General features: G+C 43.0%; 1 protein-coding gene across 1 annotated transcript in view; it reads right to left on the bottom strand.

The window, feature by feature from the left end:
• ADAM17 (ADAM metallopeptidase domain 17) overlaps positions 1-19,846 on the bottom strand; it is an 83,899-nt gene that overhangs the window by 50,120 nt on the left and 13,933 nt on the right. Inside the window, exons 6-7 of the mRNA XM_075861117.1 lie at positions 19,382-19,544; positions 903-1,045 (exon numbers count right to left, since the gene is read on the bottom strand). Of these exons, the coding sequence (XP_075717232.1) occupies positions 903-1,045; positions 19,382-19,544 (306 nt within the window). The remainder of the gene's footprint in view (positions 1-902; positions 1,046-19,381; positions 19,545-19,846) is intronic.

The raw sequence follows: 19,846 nt of genomic DNA, 5'->3' as shown, positions 1-19,846 counted from the left end.
TCAGCGATGAGTCTGGCTTTTGTCTCAGATGCAATGATAGCTGGAGATTGGTCTGGAGACCACGTTGGCAACGCCATGAAGAGGCCTTCACAAGGGACCCCCCCCCCCACCGGTCCTACTCCCGGGATTATGGTGTGGGGTAGCCGGACCCCTCTAGTTTTCATCTCAAGTACACTAACAGCTCAGCGTTACCTTGATTTGGTCATGGAACCAGTAGTACGGACATTTCTGCAACGTGTCCAAGAAGCCGTTTTTCAACAGGACAACGCCAGGCTGCACGTGGTTTGTGCTACTGTGAGCAGCCAGCGTGGCCTAAACGTACTACCATGGCCTGCAGCGTCTCCAGACTTGTCTCCTATCGAGCACAGATCAAAAATTGCAAAGGGAGCCGCCAGCAGCCAATCTTGATGATTTGCGTGCCCAAGTGCATTCAGCGTGGCATAACATTTCTCAAGACAACCATTAGTAACCGAATTGATAGCATGCCAAGGCGTGTAAGTGCGTGTATTATAACGCGTGGCGATCATACACAAAACAGAATAAATCAAGATGTTTGGAAAATGTGGTTTCCTTTTTTTTATCATTTGCATATCATTAACATGTCTATCCATCCTGTGATTTCCACAATTCCAAAACTTTTCCTTCTCGATGTTGCAATTTCAATGTTGAGGAGTGTAAATGCTGTGAGCTTGTGCTGCTACATCAGAAAGTCAAGCTATTCTAGCAATAGCAGAATGTTATAAACCGCAAGCAACGAAAAAAAGGGAAGCTCATGAGGCAGCTAGCACACATATACTGAAGGAATTGAGCCTCAGTAACGGGGATTTTGGAGTTCCTCTTTAAAACTTAGTATGCAGAACACTTGATATGCTCTTAAACAATATTGGTCATAGATTCCTTACCAAATAATTAATAGTGGTGCTCTCTTCCTTCCGTCCCATGTATCTGTAGAAGCGATGATCTGCCACCACGAGCATCGTACATGTGTTCTTAGTGGGATCTGGGGGAGACTTTTGTCTTTTTTCCCGATGTAAATGTTTCGCATCTGAAAATGGAAACAATGGTTATTTTTAGTATCGGTGGTTTATTAATTAATATTAATTCTCATTTATTTATACATGTGCGGTTTGGATTTGACATCTTATGCTATTTTTCTTGGATAAACCCCTACACCTTGTATATAATGAATGCAAATGCAGTACTATGCTAAAACATAACCAGCAAAAAATATCAATGAAATAGGTCGCAACACTAAATATCAAACCGAATACTGCCAACACATACTAGTCTGTGCAAATCACGTTAGACTATCCGTACGTACAGTTTTCCCATGAATCACCGATTAATTATTAGCAATAAAAAAAAAACAATCACCGGCTCTACATTTAAGTGATGGAGAGAAAGGCTGGCTACCTATATTAACCCTTGGTGATCCTACTCTGAAACGGCAAAATTTGTGGACAAACCTAACCTGATAAGAGGGTTAGGCTATATCAGCCCCATCCACCCTCAATTACAAAGCATATTGTTATGATATGCCATCACTTAGATGAGTGGGGGTCTGACTGCCGGAACGCCCACCGATCCCCAGAATGCAGGAGCTGTAGCGCTGGTTACACGCTGTTGCTCCTTCATAGTTTTTCCCTGCACATCGATGTTCCCCTCCACCTATTGTGCAGTAAAATGCAGCACACCCCCAATTCACTGAGAATACCCCTTTAAGGATGACTTTAAATGCTGACCATGAGCTAGGACTTCTCATTTAAGCATGTCAAACATGCACTACTGACTTCCGGTTCCGGCACGCGCATGGGAAGCAGCAGAGTGTCAAGCTCCGGTAACTAACCTCCTGTAAAAGATCTCCCGGCTCATCTACTGGCTTAATATTGGGATTGAAAGCTCAATACCTCTATGTGTCTCCATTGCTGAATAGCATGGAGAGATTTTTGCATAGACCCAGGACACAGACACCTGGCATTTCGCTGCCTCAGAGAGAAGACAGATTGGCGCGAACAAAGATGGTGCCAGAGAAGCCACGCACCACTAGAAGTGGCAGATTTACTTCCCAGCCGGCATGATCTCCCATACTGTTGGAAGAAATTGAGCAGGAGAAAGAGGACGATACCATGGTACCAGGTCTGGCTGTCTCATGTAGGTCTTTGGCTTTGGAAGTGGCAAAGTTACTGGCACCGGACATTACAGCTTCCCTGGAGCAGACGGTAAACAACACCCTCGCAGCCCTGCAAAGGGAGGTAATCTCCCATGGCGCGTAAATAACTGAGTTGGAGCAAAGAGTGGGCTTAGTGGAGGAGGAATGGAGTACAGCTCAGTCCTATTTACAGCATACTCTAAAGTCTAACGAGGATTTGGAAAATAGATTGAGAGAGGAGCAACCTCCGGATAATCGGTTTACCGGAATCCATTCCACAAAGCCAGCTGGCACAGGATTTGCTCGGTGGAAGTACCGAAAATGCTGGTCATACCGAGACAATGTACAATTGAGCGAGACCACAGAGTGGGACCACCCAGGGATTTACAGGATCAGGGTAGCAATGTGAGGCCGAGACCGGTGATGGTAAAATATTTAAACTATGTGGATAAAGCGGCCAACTTGCAGACATTTAAGAAGGCAACTGAACCGATGAAAATCTGTAACTACAAAGTTCTGCTGTTTGGTGACTACTCGGCAGAGGTCGCTAGAAAGAGGAGAGCTTTCTCCACAATATGTTCGACCCTGGTGAAATGTCAAATGCGTTTTTTCTTACAATTCCGGGCAATTTTGAAAGTTTTCCTGCCTGATGGCAAATGTGAGGCCTTTTCATCGCCGGAAGAGGCTGCGAGGTACATGGACTCGGTTTACCAATGATGGACACATATTGACAATCTCGTCGGGAAGCAACACGCCGAGAATAACGCCTCACCGTTCACCTGGCAGGGACCGTAGGGAGACTTGCAAGGAGACGCTCATTTACATTTACAGGGATAGCTTGGTGTTTGAGTTCTATGTCTGAAACTTATATGACAGCAAGTATTTTCTTCGCATTTCATTATTATGATTGTATACCTAAATATCTCTGCTGGTAGCGAATAGTGAAGTTTAGTTTAAATTTATGTGAAATGACGTCACTATGTTCTATAAGGATCTAGATACACAATGTATATGTGAAACTGCTGTATATTCTTCTCTTGGGGGCGCAGAGTCAATTTCGCTATGTTGACAGGAGGCATACGGTTATTTATAGAGCGACTCCCTAAGCGCTTTACGCATTATAGGTGGAGTTGATTAAACTTCCATCTTACTATGTGCGAAAAAAGTCAGCAAGTTGAAATTTTCGTACATGAGTTTGTTACTTATAACGGTTATTGTCTTGCAGGTGGGGGATGTTATTTGGGAAACTGGGGGGGGGGGATTTGTGCCCCTCATCGGGTTGGAGACTAGGGTCGCGGAGAGCCACGGAGCCATTCGGTCTACACAACTGTTAACATTTTTATCCGAGTAGTCTCTTGGAATATGAAGGGGTTATTATCCCCTCATAAATGTATGATGGTATTACGTCACCTTAAAAAAAAATTGAAAGCAGATATTGCCCTCTTGCAAGAACGCATTTAAAAGAAGAGGATTTTCATAGAATGAACAAAATGTGGATGGGAGCGGTTTATGGTTCCCCAGCGGTCAGTGGGAAGGCAGAAGTATTGGCATTAATACATGAAGGACTTAGACACCAGATAACGGACTTGGACAGCCCGGCAGGGGAAAAGGAGCTTGTATAATTTGTATGCACCTAAGGGTATGTTCACACGAGGTCGTTACGTCCGTAATTGACGGACGTATTTCGGCCGCAAGTACCGGACCGAACACAGTGCAGGGAGCCGGGCTCCTAGCATCATGGTTATGTACGACGCTAGGAGTCCCTGCCTCTCCGTGGAACTACTGTCCTGTACTGTAATCATGTTTTCAGTACGAGACAGTTGTCGGGCAGCGGGGCAGGGACTCCTAGCGTCGTACATAACTATGATGCTAGGAGCCCGGCTCCCTGCACTGTGTTCGGTCCGGTACTTGCAGCCGAAATACGTCCGTCAATTACGGACATAATGACCTCGTGTGAACATACCCTAACCGTCCTAACAAACTGTTCTTTCAGAAGATAGAGAATATTTTATTACAAGACCGGCAACAACAAATACAAATTGGCGGGGACCTAAATACAATATATGATGTCTCAGAGGACAGGAAACGCTCACACCAAACATCACAGATGGAGGTATGGGGGGGTGGGGGGGGGGGACTCTTTTGCAACGCGTGACAGGCTCCGCAGGGGTGAGAGATGTGTGGAGATACTTTAATCCCATGGGTAGAGAGTACACACATTACTCCCATTCCCAGTCAGCTTGGTCTAGAATTGATTCTTTTTTAGCCTCTCAGGGCTTGTTACACAGGATAAGAGATGTAGTTATTCAAGATATGGTGATATCGGACCAAGCCCCTGTCCTTATAGAATTAGAAGAGATTTTTCCAAAAGGGAACAGACATTTTATGGCGTCTACCTACAGCATTAGCGCACGATTAGGAATTTGGGAAACTTTTGAAAGGGTTGTGGGAAGAATTTGCTCAAACCCATAGGGAACATAGGTCTAACCCATCCTTATACTGGGAAACAGCCAAAGTCATTATTAGAGGAAATGTTATAGCATACGTGCGGAGGATGCATGGGCATGGTGTAATGCTTCATTTCCCCAGGATAGTCAGATCGATGTGTTGTTCTTTTTTTGGAAGGTAGTCGTGATGAGAGAGCATCTTTTAACCGTTTAACGACCCATGCCGAATATACACGCAATGGACCGGGGGGGTGATGTTTGGTGCGAGCTCACGCGCTGAGCCTGCTCCATACACTGCAGCTGTCAGCTGTGTATTACAGCTGACACTCTGCTCTAACGGCCAGGAACAGCGATCGTGCTGTTCCTGGCTGTTTAACTAGTTAAATGCCGTGGTCAATAGCGGCCGCGGCATTTAAACCGTTAGGAAGAGAGGGGGGGTGGTCCCCTCCGACAGACCAACGGCCCCCCTGCAGAAACCTGTAAAAATGACAATATACTGCAATACACTTGTATTGCAGTGTATTGTACCAGCGATCTAACAATCGCTGGTTCCAGTCCCCTAGGGGGAGTGATAAAATGTGTAAAAAAAAAAAAGTTAAATACATTTTTAAAAGGCGTAAACAAAAATACAACAAATATTAAAAGTTCAAAAAAAACACCGTCTCCCATTTCTCCTCAAGCCCAAAGTAAAAAAATGGTATTGCCGCGTCTGTAACAGTCCGAACTATTACAATATACCATTATTTAACTCACGCGGTGAATGGCGTAAAAACAAAATTAAAAACACCCGAAATCATTGTTTTTTGGTCAACTTAGCGCTAAAAAAAATAATTTTATAAGAAGTGATCAAAAAAAATCGTATGTACCAGAAAATGGTAAAAAATAAGCCCCTACACCTCTCAATCGACAGAAAAACAAAAAAGTTATGGCTCTCAGAATGTGGCAAAACAGAACGGTTAACAAATAGTTTTTCTTTGTAAAAGTAGTGAAATACAAAAAAAAAAAAAAATTATATAAATTTGGTATCACCGTAATCGTATTGAGACGCAGAATAAAGTTAAGTTCACGTTTTTACCGCACGGTGAAAGCCGTAAAAACAAAACCCAAAAAACAATGGAGGAATTAAATTTTTTTACAACTCCACCCCACAAATAATTTTTTTACAGTTTCCCTGTACATTATATGGTACTTTAAATGGTGCCAATAGAAACTACAGCTCTTCCCGCAAAAAATAAGTCCTCACACCACTCTATTGACGGAAAAATAAAAACGTAATGGCTCTTGGAAGGCGGGGAGTGAAAAACTAAAACGTAAAAAACGAAAACTGTCTGGGTCGTTAAAGGGTTAAAGTGTAGGGGGACATAGCTGAACTGGATCGGGTGCAGAGGAGGGCAACCAAGGTAATGGGTAGATTGTCAAGTGTGAACAGAGCCTTAGATAGATAGTTCCAAGAAGAGTTATCAAACTTGGGGTCATTCAGTTTGGATGAAGACGGCTTAGGGGCGATTACAATGTACAAATATATGAATGGACAATATAGAGATCTTCCTAATGATCTTTTTATACCTAGGCCCATAACCATGAAAAATGGGCATCCTCTACATCTAGAGGATAAAAGGTTTCACCATCATCACAGACGGGGATTCTTTACTGTAAGAGCGGTGAGACTATGGATCTCTCTGCCATAGGATGTTCTGATGGTTGATTTGTTAAACACGTTCAAGGAGGACCTGGACACCTTTCGTCACAGATATAATATTATAAGTTTTGAGTACTAGATTCTGGAGATGGGACATTGATCCCAAGGATTTATTCTAACTGTAATATGTGGAGTCGGGGAGAGAGTTAACCCCCTAATATGCCATCAACCTCATGGGGGTTTTAACCTTCATTGCATCAACATGGTAGGTTTATAGGTTGGACAAGTGTCTTTTTTCAATCTTTTTAACTATGTAATTCTGTAAAATAACGAAGACTTAAAAGGTCTGACCAAATGGGTATTAATGAAACGCTGCCTTTAGTAGTGGCCACCCAGTATCTGTTATACCAAAATAACACAAACCGCTATAGAACATATTAATAGACGTCGCATAAGAGTAGGACTTATGTTAGGTCGTCTGAAATGCATAGATGGCACAACTACTAAAGGCATGATCTCCTGATGTAAAATACCAGCATTTGGCATAAGGCGGAAAACATTCATGCAGCACTTTGTAGCAAATTTCCAGTAAAAGTCCAACACTTAAGGCTACATCTATAAATGAATAATCAGGTAAATGAAATACATTAGGACGCATCACCTGCTATGTTTTTCTGACATATAAGGGGGAAGAGTTTTCAAGAGTATCACTAAAGCAGTCCATTACTGAACCCGTCTGGCTCTATTCCACAATACATATTCTTCCAAGATCTCTGCACGCCCACGGACTATCTGTGAGGTTTACCACCTCGCCGGCTGCCACTACAGTATAGTTATCCTCATACAGTGAATCCCCCCAAAAAATATGCTTTATGGAGGATTAGGACTATATGTGGACTATTTATGGACACAGACCAAAGCCATAAAGTGCATGTTTTTGATCAGTCCTTGGTTCATCGTGCATTTATTAAGGTTTGTGTAAGAACAGTTTCAAGTATTTAGGACCAATAGTGGGGTCACTGCTTCACGGTGACAATAAAATCAACATTTGAGCAAATCTCCCCAAAGGGAACATCTATATGGAGCGTGTATGTGCTCAAGTAGTGCTCTAGTACCCCCACACGCTCCAATACACATACTGTACAAGATCATTTAGACCCGGGTTACATGTAATTGCAGTGATTTTCTAGGACAAAAAAAAAATGTGTAGCAACATTGCGAAGGTCACAAAAATCTGACAAGGTTGAAAGTTTTTGTGACAATCACAAGGTTTTTTCTGATGCTAGAGTATTAATATTAGTGAATCCACAATTCTGCCATCAGTATAGAGCTAGACAACTACTTTTCCGCACAATGAGTGAGTAGCACAGTGCAGGGTATAACAATTTCTGCTGTGACTTAGTTCTTGCTTCGCACAGAACTCTCACGAAAAAAAATTTGCAACCCAGGAGATGCATACAACATCACACTATGCGGCCCCCAACCATCAGGGCCCAGACATGCTTGCCGGTTTCCCGGTAAGAAAGACACTCCTATGAAAGGACAGCTGCATCCTTCTTATGCGGCGAACAGAATGCCGCCATTAGACAGCAGCTCATTTCTCTCTTCCCTGCACTGATGATAGACAGTGAAGGTCTTGGAAGATACAGGTGAGCGCCCCCTGCTGGCTGCTCACTTGTATCTTCCATGGCAGAGAGAAGAGCGCCACGCATCGCAGGAGCAGGGATAGGCAAGTACAAATGGTGTACTGTGTGCCTGGCACTAATGGAGGGCATTGTCTGACTGGCACCAACAGGAGACACTGTGTGCCTGCCACTAATGGTAGACATTATTAAGTTGGACAAGGTGTAATAAAATGTGGATATGCTGCCCATAGAAACCTGGAGTGAGGCTTTCAAATCTCATAGATGGGCTATACATTAGATCCAGTATGTTCTCCTTCTTTATTATGGATACCGATCATAATTCACACTTCTCTCTATTCACATGGCCTTGATATATAGAAATTGGAATTTGTTCGTTATTTTCTGTAAAGTTCCCATTGCTTTTTGACGGTCAGAATAGTATTCTCTGCTACTCCATTCTATCCAGTAAAAAAAAGCAAAATAACAAAACCAGACAGCCCTATCATAAGTCAGCGGGAGGGAAAAAAAACAACAATCATAAAATGGATCAGTCAAATCCGTCATGGACCCTATAAAGACGGAAGCTATGATACCAGTGTGAATAGAGATGGGTTTCAGCTATAGGAGGCAGCTATATATAACGAATGTTATAAAGAAAATTATAGAAGAAGATCTAGAAGTTTCTAAGAATAGTTTTTAGAATAAGAGGGAAATACGACGTCACCTTATTTTGCAAACATGATCAGTTCTGGCAGACAGAAGAAAAGCAGTAGAAAGGCAGAGTGTATACATATAATTCCCATTACTGATTCACTGACATCATCTGTATAGGCTACATATGAGAATGAGCTTTATATCACTAAACAAATATTAGAACAGAAACACTTGGGACGCATATGACTCAGATCTCAAAGATTTTGTCTGTAAGGCCTCATTCACACGACTGTAGCCGTACAACACGGACGTCATCCGCGGGCTGTGCACACACAAGACGTTCATTGACTTTAAGGAGCCCAGACCGCAAATGCGGCCCGTAAAATGACTATTTTTTTTGCAGTCCGGGCAATGCACAGACGGTGGAAACCAAAGTCGTGTGCATTTACCCATAGGATACAAAGTGTCCAATACTCTCCGCAATTGCAACTCTGAAATTGCAGATAGTATGCAGCCGGAAAACTACGGTCGTGTGCATGAGGCCTTAGTGTCCTCTTACACGGCCCGTCATGGGCCATGTAAACGAGCGCCGATCAACGAGACAGCTGGTTGATAGGCGCTCGTTTGCCTCATTCACAAAGAGCTATGTTTTGGGACGAGTGAACGTTACTACAATTGCTCGTCCTCATACATTTCTATATTGTCGGTAGAATATCGCATTGTTTACACAGGACATTGATCGGGAACAAGTGTCCACATGAAAGCTCGTTTGCCCGATAAGTGGCCCGTGTAAAAGGGCCTTAAAGCTCTGTTCACACTTGACATGTCCTCTTTGTCAAGTTTTTAAAATTCTGCCGTTTCTTGATGGTCATCAATTGTTTTGAGAAACAAAAACAACCAATACGACTACCATTACACCTACCACCGAGCTTCCCCACTAAAGTTTAACAGCCAAACATATGCCAAAAGGACACGCTTTTTGGGTAATGATAGTGTTAAGGCCCTTTTACGATCGTATGAATACTCATTGTTCCCAATCATTGGCCCGTGTAAACAGAGATGTACCCACAAACAAGCAAACACACGTTTGTCGGCTAATTGGATCTTTTACGCGGCCCAAAAAATGGTTGCTTGTTGGCAGCACATCTCCCCGTGAAAAAAGGGGATGTGCTGACAACAAGATGCAAAGGGGATCAAGGATCATATTTCATTGGTCAGACAAGCGTGGAACGACATGTTGTGATCGCCGATTGGCACTCGTTACCATGTGAAAACCCCCCTTTAGACATAGAATTTCCCTATGTATATGGGGTACATACAGGCCAAACACAGTGTGAACCTAGTCTAAGGTCGCATTCAGATGTCCATAAAGCAGCCACATTTTAGCATTCGTATTATGGCCACGAGAACCAAACTCCCTGTCATTCAAGTGAACTGAACGAAGATCAGCAAAGAATCCTATGGTGATCTATGTTCGTTTCACTTCAACTTTGCGGGGTTAGTCTAGTGGCTGTAGCCGTCTGCCTCCTCCATGGTGTCTCTAGAAAACATTAAAGGGGTTTTCCCATCTCAGAAAGTGATGGCATATCACTTAAAGGACTGTCAGGACCTATAATGAGTTTAGAGCTGCGGCCCCTTTGAAGTTGTTCCCTGCACAGCGGCTCCCAGGCTACTTTCCATCTGGGGAACTGCAGCACAACCCCATCCACTTGAATGGAGATGTGTTCCAGTTCCCTGATCAATATAAATATATCCTCTTGAGGTTTTTTTGTTTTTTTTCATTGGGTTCTCTTTTCTATGAAGATGAATACAAGAAAATAAATGCATTTTTTAAGTTAAATATTGGCAGATATTTCCAGAAGGGTTTAGACATTCTAAAATTATATACATACATAAATAGAACTATAAAAATAAGTACAGAGCACCAAAAAAAAAATTTTTAAAAAAAGTTACAAAAAATCATTTCGAAATGCAAGCGCTCTCCTTGACGCATAAAATGATGTTCTCGGTTACAGGAAGCGGAATGTTATTTTGAGATTCCATGCTGAATATACAGTATTACTATTGCAGGAAACGGAGAGCAGTGTCAAAGTCTTCCAACAACAAAGTTATTTAAATCATGTTTTATTAATATATTTCCCTTTCCTGGAAAGCTCAGGCTACAGAAATAAAGATAGAGTTCTGTAAATGAAAAACAAAAAGTTAATTGCTTAATAAAGAAATAAAAGTTGACACTTACTTAGTCCATTTAACTTCGGCTCTGTTCACATCTGTATTAGGAGACTCCATCGGGGTTCTGTTGGCCATGCCGGTATTTTTGACAGCAAGAATGGCGCGATATGCAGCTGTATCCTTGCAGCCAAAAATATTGGAACTCTAATGGACTCCATTAAAGTCAATGGGGTCAGTCAGTGTCATTTTGAATGCGTCCTAGTGCCATGGCTTCTGTTGTAAACGAAAGCCATGAGGCTTGTGTAAGCAAAGCCTTAGGCTGGGTTCACACGACCTATTTTCAGGCGTAAACGAGGCGTATTATGCCTCGTTTTACGTCTGAAAATAGGGCTACAATACGTCGGCAAACATCTGCCCATTCATTTGAATGGGTTTGCCGACGTACTGTGCAGACAACCTGTCATTTACGCGTCGTCGTTTGACAGCTGTCAAACGACGACGTGTAAAAATACAGCCTCGTCAAAAGAAGTGCAGGACACTTATATACATTATATGCAGGACACTTCTTTGGACGTTTTTGGAGCTGTTTTCTCAGACTCCAATGAAAACAGCTCCAAAAACGGACGTAAAAAACGCCGCGAAAACGGCGCGAAAAACGCCACGAAAAATGCGAGTTGGTCAAAAAACGTCTGAAAAGCAGGGTCTGTTTTCCCTTGAAAACAGCTCTGGATTTTCAGACGTTTTTGGTCACTACGTGTGCACATACCCATACAAGTATATTCCCGGTTTGGCTATGTTAAACATCTGCGTTCAGTATTTTTGTTGCTCTGATCCGTAATAGGAACCAATAGTTGCACAATGGACACAACGGCGGCCAACGAAATCTATTAACTTTAATGGGTTCCCTATGTTTTCTGTCGGGGTGTCCAAGGTTTTACTGGAAACAATAGCGCAATATGCTGCACTATCGTTTCTGGTCATTTTGTCCGGATCTGCAACGGAGGCCCCTAACAGAGCCTCCAACGCAGATGTGAATGAAGCCATACAGTAGTTGCTTCAAAACTACCATTCATGTAACGCAATCAATAAAGTAGGCCTCCGTTCATGTAGAGATGTCCCTAAGGATCCAACCCTCACTATCGATTTGTCTTGCATTATTTTGACCTATTACTCCCAGGATTTAGTACATCTATTTAGTAAGAAACCTAACAAAAAGGAGTCACAAAAATGAAGGAACAGGCAGGATAGTGGAGGTAGAAATTCGATAACACCTGGGTGACTCTGTGACAAGATGATACCCCCCAAAGCCTCTGCAAATGGCGGTTGTAAACTCAGCAACTTCCTACTTCCATTTACAAGGTCAGCATAACTGGCTTACATAGGAAGATAACACCGCAAACACTGAAAGAAGAAGAAGAAAAAGAAGAAGAAGAGTTCTGGGCACAGCCAAGTTCAGATATTTGATTTAACTATTAAATCTCATTCATAACTTAGTGAATCCGGCACTGGATCTACTAGATGTTAGGTCTGGTATACAAAAAAATTCTAAGGATTTACAAAATGAAATTAAGGCAAATTAGTTGTTTTTTTTAAATTTGGGATGGGGAATTACCCCCAAAAATCTATCTACTGGAAGAAGTATTCTAAATCTATGCTATAGCTAGTATTTCATCACTTACTGTCAGAGTTACAATGAAAAAAATGACACATGCTGTGCCAGGAAATAACACATCATATTCACTTCCGTCATCTTTATTCTATACAATAGTATAATAGCGGTCTGTCACTAAACTCAAGTGGTCCCGGAGTCACACAAGAGAGCAGACTGATACCACATGCCCAATGTCACTAAAGACAAATAACCTGTTCATTGTGACGTTGCCCGACACGCTTCAGTGTGAACGTCTCATGGCACCCTGCCCACTACAGCCAATATGAGGGTCATAAAGGGACTTCCCACATAGTACAAAAAAACTCCTGTTGGTAAGTGTCAGTCCTCGAAAAAATGAAAGTGATCTCTAGTAAGACAAGTGAAAAATTGTAGGGAGCGGGCAGAGTGCTCTGCACAGAATTGGTTGTCTAGCTATGGAAGAACTTAGTACAGTTTAATGAGCGTCTTTTACCCAACGGTTTTGGATGATTCATTTCTTCTGAACATCCCTAAGGAACCTGAGGGCATCTTATACTCATGTAGCAGGTCATTTTTCTAGAAAACTATTGACCTTGACTAGATTCTCTAGTTTCCGTTAAGAACAAAAGTGACCTTCCTAACAAGGTTGATTTTATGCTCTTATAATATGGTATCATGGGCGGAGTTTTTCAGTAAAAAAAAACAGATTAGATGATTGATAAGATTAACTCCATCAGGACTACTGCGGTTAACACTATTGCAAAAAATTCCAACCCCACAAACTTGTCTTCTCTAAAGCTGGTCACACATTAGCGATTTTAGACGGTCGTTTTCTGAACAACTTATCGTTCATGGTTGGCCTGTAAAGGTTGTTGTTCTGGACGACAACTCCATAAGTTAATAGACAAATCGCTGATCGATCTCTGTCCTGATCTGTGGTCTGGTCAGGGCTCCCATTGATATTGGCATCAATGACTTTCCAAAAACTGCACCGACGACAACCGAAAACATCCAACATGGCAGATCGACATTTCCACAGATACTGGTCATGCTCAATCGTGTCACAAACACAAGAGGTTGCTTTCAGATCAGAGAGCCGTCAAACGCTCACGAGACTTGGGTACTGGGTGTCGATTTACAGATGGACGTTGGCTCAGACAGATCATTAGTGGAGGAGGGAAATGCTCACTTTACCTCATGAGATATAATTTCATAAACATATTATATTGTGGTCCCATTTCACAAGAGATAGGTCCTCTTTAACAGTGCAACGGGAGTCACTGGACCTCAATTCTTCGGTTTGGTACCATGCCCGTGCCCAGTAATTAAGATCCATAATTACGGGCACAGCCGGCCGCGGACAGCCGACCCTTTTTATTGGCTATTCTCCCATTATAAAGTATGTGAGCACGGTCCGTAAAATAAAAAGACTAGGACGTCCTATTTTTTTCGGCAAGTTTCTATGGCACAGACACCTTCCCGTAACCATACGGGAAGGTGTCCGTTGGCCATGGAAACTAATGGGCCCGTAATTACGGGAAATTTTACGGTCGTGCGCATGGGACTTAAGGTAAGGCCCCAAGAGGGGAGACCACCTTTCTATCATAATTTACGGCATATCCACGAACATGCCATAAACGTCATTCATAACGCTGTGACGGCTTTAAACAAAAAAACTCAGGACAAAACGGATACTGTGTTATGACAAGGGCCTGAGGGGTCACTGCATGACACAGGGATTCAGACACCACCAAATGCATCGCCCATCAGACCCTATACTAGGCATGACACAGGGTAAATAGCAACCAAATTTCAATAATATTAGCTGTGGTTATGAAATAGTTTTCCATGGTAAAATCATTTAAATATTTGTATGTGAACGTTAGAGTCATACATAAAACATCGAAATGACACCTTGTTGAAAAACAGGTCTGATAAAGTGTCTTTTACATTAAAGCAGCTTTTTCTATCATTTTACATCGAAAATCATTCTACAAAAATTTCCAGTAATCCAGTCTTTTTTTGAGACCTAGGTATATTCCATTGCTGATCTGCGATCAGAGTAGTTTTAAATTTGAGCAGCGTTTCAGCAAAAGGGTGTTTGTAAACTCCTCAAAGGCTCCATCGATCACAGGTGATCTTAGTAGGGTGACCAAGCTACATTTGGGAATGATTTTCCTACAGAAATAAGATCTGGTTTCGGAGCATGATATACGGCTACCACACTGATCCATTATATGAATATCTAAATAAAAGGTGGGCATAAATATTAGCTGAAGCTTGGCAGGACCTGCCGACCATCAAATGTGTATGGGGTGTCCCGACTCTCCCCCGTTGACAGATGTCACAGGAAAGAAGGATCAGGCATGTTGGATTTCAAGATGCTTAATCCTTGGTTCTCACAGTAGATCAGCCACCGCCAGAGTTGTCTGACAGCAGCATATTCCCCCTCTGCCCATTGAAAATATATGCAGCCTTGGCCAAGTGTCATAGGAAGTTACTCCTAAGGAGTATAGAGCATTAAAGGCATGAAAAAAAAGAAACTGTAAGGGTCTGTTCACACCTGCTTTTGGAACAACGGACACTCGACGGAATCCATTGACGTTAATGGGTTCCATCGGGGTCTCCATTTTACTGGAAACAATAGTGCAGCACGATGCGCTATTGTGTCCGATATTTTCGGCCATATCTGTGACGGAGGCCCCTAGCGGAGCCTCCAACGCAGATGTGAACAGGCCCTAAATTAAACGGTGGTTGATGCTAAACTACAGAAGAGATAGCGGAAACGGATTGAAGAGTAAAGCATCTCAAACAGTGGAAGTAGGTTGTAGTACTCAAAAAAGAATGAGGAATTGCAAGATTTCAGTACTGGAAGTATGCCCAAGAAAAAAGGGTTCAGCGGAAAGTAACTCTGAGGCTCAAGCAAAAGACATGCAAGAAATAAGCATGGGACTTTTTTCACCTGTACTTTTTCTTGCATTATTCATCTTTGATCAAATGGGTCGTCTCATGACGACAGACGCTCTCCATATGCCCTATTAGGGTTCATGGACGACATGTTAGATGTATGGTCATATATTACATAGTTACGCTACTACGGTAGGGAATATGTGTGGCTGGGTGCAACTTTCCCCGGCAATAACAGCTGATAACCGTGAGCTTCAGAAGCCAGAACCACATTGATCAGCTCAACGCCGGGGCGGCTGCATGAAACGGTAGCATGGGGGAATACAGGGAGGCTGTGTCGTCGTACAGCGGTCCTAACTTGTAATATGAAAGTGCAGGTCGTTGCTAGGGGCAACTGCAAGAACATTTGACCAACGGAGACAATCGGCACCCGTCAGACAAAACCCATTAACGTCAATGGGTTCCGTCTGTTTTTAGTCGGGGTGTCCGTGCTTTTAATGGATAGAATAGCACAAGGGTGCTGCGCTATGTTTTCAGGTATTTTCAATGGAATCTGCGACGGAATCTGCCCCATAAAGTAGCCTCAAACGCAGGTGTGAATTAGGGCTTAGGATATAAAAATAAAAAAAATTGCGTGAGGTAAACTTGTCTGAATATGCCCTAAACAACGCAATTCAGTTCAAGCGTTGGTAAAACTTGTTCAAGTGCAGTCCGGATGATTTTGAATAAGTTTGTATCAGTTTTTTCTTCAGTTTGACAGTTCTTTTCCATCCGGATTGTGTCAGAAATCTGAAGAATGTCCTCAATTGTCCCAGCCCACTGAAAACACCCCCAGGATGGTCACACGAGGGCATTGTCAGATATTTCTTACTTCTGACCAGGTCTTGTATTCAGGACCACGCTGCTCTGGCTCTACTTCCCGTTTCCCTTCTCAAGTGTCTCCAAACAACCATACGTGAAAAACGGAACGGATGGCATTTGTGTGGCACCCGTTTTTCACGCAGACCCTTTAACTTCAATGGGCCATTCCTGCGTGAAAGACGGACAAAGATATAACATGCTGAGATTGATTTTATCACGGACGGATGGTTTGTAAAAAAAAAAAAAAACAACAACCTGTCGTCTGACATAGGTTAATGGGATAATTCAGTGTTCAGTCCAGGTGCTGTCGGTTCTACAATCGGGACAGCACGCGGACGTGAAAATCGTTCGTTAGAATGAGCCCTCAGGTCCTTAATTACATACAAAAATCAGATGATGAGGAAATGTGTCATTGACAGACGTCAGACTTTTTATACGCGACCAGGAGGAGTCTCAATTTATGCCTGCTGTGAAACATCTCGGACAAGGGCTCTGCATTGTGTGTAATAGACAGAACAGTGCATTCATATTGTGGGCCCATCTCCCCCCGCAGGAATCACCACACACATTCAGCAGAGCCGAACATATAATGGAGGGTGGAAAGTGATGTGGACAGCTCGCTCTACAAGCAACATGTTGGCGTCCACAATTAACCCTTCGGTCTCCACCTTATAGCAGATGTCCTCTATCTGTTAGCAGCAGATTAATGTTTTTGCTCCTAAAATTCTTCTGAGCGGTGGACGAGTCGTCACGACATGGATTCACTGTAAGAGCTCTACTAGATGTGAATGCAAGCGAATATGCTTAGCAGTAATCTGTATATAAAGTCACAATAAAATATCATAGTGCTCTTATCCGTAACAGCTCCTACATTATATTCCCCAATTTAGTTTATTGACCGTGGCTGTACGGACATTAATGTCCACCTCCCATAGAGCTGCAGTGCATGTAATGGCACATCATCCCACACAGAGAAGAGTCTCCCCTGCTGCTTATGAGCCGAGGTTCTAGTACAAGATTCTCCCCACGCAGTAGCTGTTCTTTATTACATGTGAGTGGGCAGCCAAGGAGCGGAGGGGCGGCACTTGGTGCCAATATCAAGTCTTTGCTTTTCACCTTCTACAAGGATGATCATTACAGCTGTGCGACAGACAATGAAAAACCTGTGCACTTCTGGAGAAGACACTACAATGCCAACAAAGCTGTCCTACAGCAGATAAATCGAAGACATCGGCAGCTGTCGACAGAAGGAAAAGGCTCTCGTTTCATTAAGTGACCATTAGTGGAAAACACATGAACGCTTGTCACTTGGCGGCCTTCCTTTATGAAATGGCACTAGAAGAATGATAGATACACTTGTATTTCTGCACTAACGTCATCCCTTTCATACGGCCAGGCATAGACTAGACACCTGCCTTCCCATCACTCTCAAGTCATCCAGTATGACACTGATCCAGGGAGATATTCACTGAATCTTTTGGTGTCAAGGTCTTCCATGTTACAGTTTTCTTCACCACCTGATTGGAGGCAGTTTAGTGGATGTAGACGCACCTCACATCTCCCCCTAAAAATGGCAAAATGAAGAGCTCTATCAGGTGATAGAGGTTTTTAAACCGTTTTGTACCAGGGGCTTGGGAGCAAGTTTTCACACATATTCCATACCCCATATAATTTCTAAAAGTAGACACCTGGCATATTATGAAAACGCCACTAAACTCTCATGGGCACATTCATCAAAATGTAACGTTTGTTAAAAAAATAATTAAAAATTCACGTTTGTAACGAATGGTCTCACCCGAGATGCACAACGCCTCCTCAAAAAATAAAATTTCATGATGTGCAGAGTTCATACATACCACTTAAAGAGGCTCTGTCACCAGATTTTGCAGCCCCTATCTGCTATTGCAGCAGATCGGCGCTGCAATGTAGATTACAGTAACGTTTTTATTTTTAAAAAACGAGCATTTTTGGCCAAGTTATGACCATTTTTGTATTTATGCAAATGAGGCTTGCTAAAGTACAACTGGGCGTGTTTAAAATAAAAGTACAACTGGGCGTGTATTATGTGCGTACATCGGGGCGTGTTTACTACTTTTACTAGCTGGGCGTTCTGACGAGAAGTATCATCCACTTCTCTTCACAACGCCCAGCTTCTGGCAGTGCAGACACAGCGTGTTCTCGAGAGATCACGCTGTGACGTCACTCACAGGTCCTGCATCGTGTCAGACGAGCGAGGACACATCGGCACCAGAGGCTACAGTTGATTCTGCAGCAGCATCGGCGTTTGCAGGTAAGTCGATGTAGCTACTTACCTGCAAACGCTGCTGCTGCAGAATCAACTGTAGCCTCTGGTGCCGATGTGTCCTCGCTAGTCTGACACGATGCAGGACCTGTGAGTGACGTCACAGCGTGATCTCTCGAGAACACGCTGTGTCTGCACTGCCAGAAACTGGGCGTTCTGAAGAGAAGTGGATGATACTTCTCGTCAGAACGCCCAGCTAGTAAAAGTAGTAAAAACGCCCCGATGTACACACATAATACACGCCCAGTTGTACTTTTACTTTAAACACGCCCACTTGGACTTTTGCAAGCCTCATTTGCATAAATACTAAAATGGTCATAACTTGGCCAAAAATGCTCGTTTTTTAAAAATAAAAACGTTACTGTAATCTACATTGCAGCGCCTATCTGCTGCAATAGCAGATATGGGTTGCAAAATCTGGTGACAGAGCCTCTTTAAGCCTATGTCTACATGCATATATCTTCACATAATTATAAAAACTAAAGTGACCAATATCTTCGATCGAAATTGCGTTATGGTGTATACAAATGGCCTGGGAGTGATTACAAATGAAACTGCTCTTCTAACCCCTTAAGTAGATAAGGAAACCCTATATGTCACAATCAGAGAGCACATATCCGCTCTCATCATTGGTAAGGGGGGGTGGGTCATGTATAACGCTCCTGGGGTTACTGGAAGGCTGTACAGAGGGAGGGATCACAGTAACAGGCTGAGATCTTATTTCCTGCTCTCACTTGCAGCTCCCCCTCCCTACACAGACACAGCTCTCACTTGCAGCTCCCCCTCCCCTGCTCCCCGACTTCTAACAAGTGTTGCGCTCTGAATATTGCAGCACTCGTTAGAGCTGTGATCCCGGTACCATTTGAAAGCGGATTCTGAGCTTTAATATGATCTAAGCTCTAGCTTCAAACCAATAGTTAGGACTTCACACCAATAGTTTTCAAGACTTTGAGCAGTAAATGGCCATGAGCCAGAGATGAATAAGAAGCAGCTACCTTGATGGGTTTCCCTAGACTCCAGGTTCCTGAAGAGATCCTGTTCAGGTTGGACATAACCACAGACTTTAGATGACTGGAGACGGGACACTTCTCTGATGTCTTCAGATCGGTAGACAAGTAGATTATCTCTCAACGTGTTCCCTGTAAACCTCCACAGTGGCTGAAAGAAGAGGGGATCTAAAATGAAAGGGCCGCTTACCGGTATAGAAACATATTTTACTTCTATGAAAGACTATGGCCCCATGCACACGACCGTAAAAACGCCCATAATTACGGGCCCATAGACTTCTATTGGCCATGGGTACCTTACCGTTTGCATACGGGAAGGTGCCAGGGCCCTTGAAAAAGATAGAACATGTCCTATTGCAGGCCGTAATTACGGCACGGGCAGCCCATAGAAGTCTATGGGGCTCCCGTAATTACGGGTGGCTACGTGTGTGCACCCGTAATTACGGGAGCGTT

This window comes from Rhinoderma darwinii, chromosome 4, assembly GCF_050947455.1.
Source record: "Rhinoderma darwinii isolate aRhiDar2 chromosome 4, aRhiDar2.hap1, whole genome shotgun sequence".
In the NCBI taxonomy this organism is placed as follows: Eukaryota; Metazoa; Chordata; class Amphibia; order Anura; family Rhinodermatidae; genus Rhinoderma; species Rhinoderma darwinii.
Note: the sequence above shows the minus strand (reverse complement) of the source record. Positions and strands in the feature narration are given on the sequence as shown.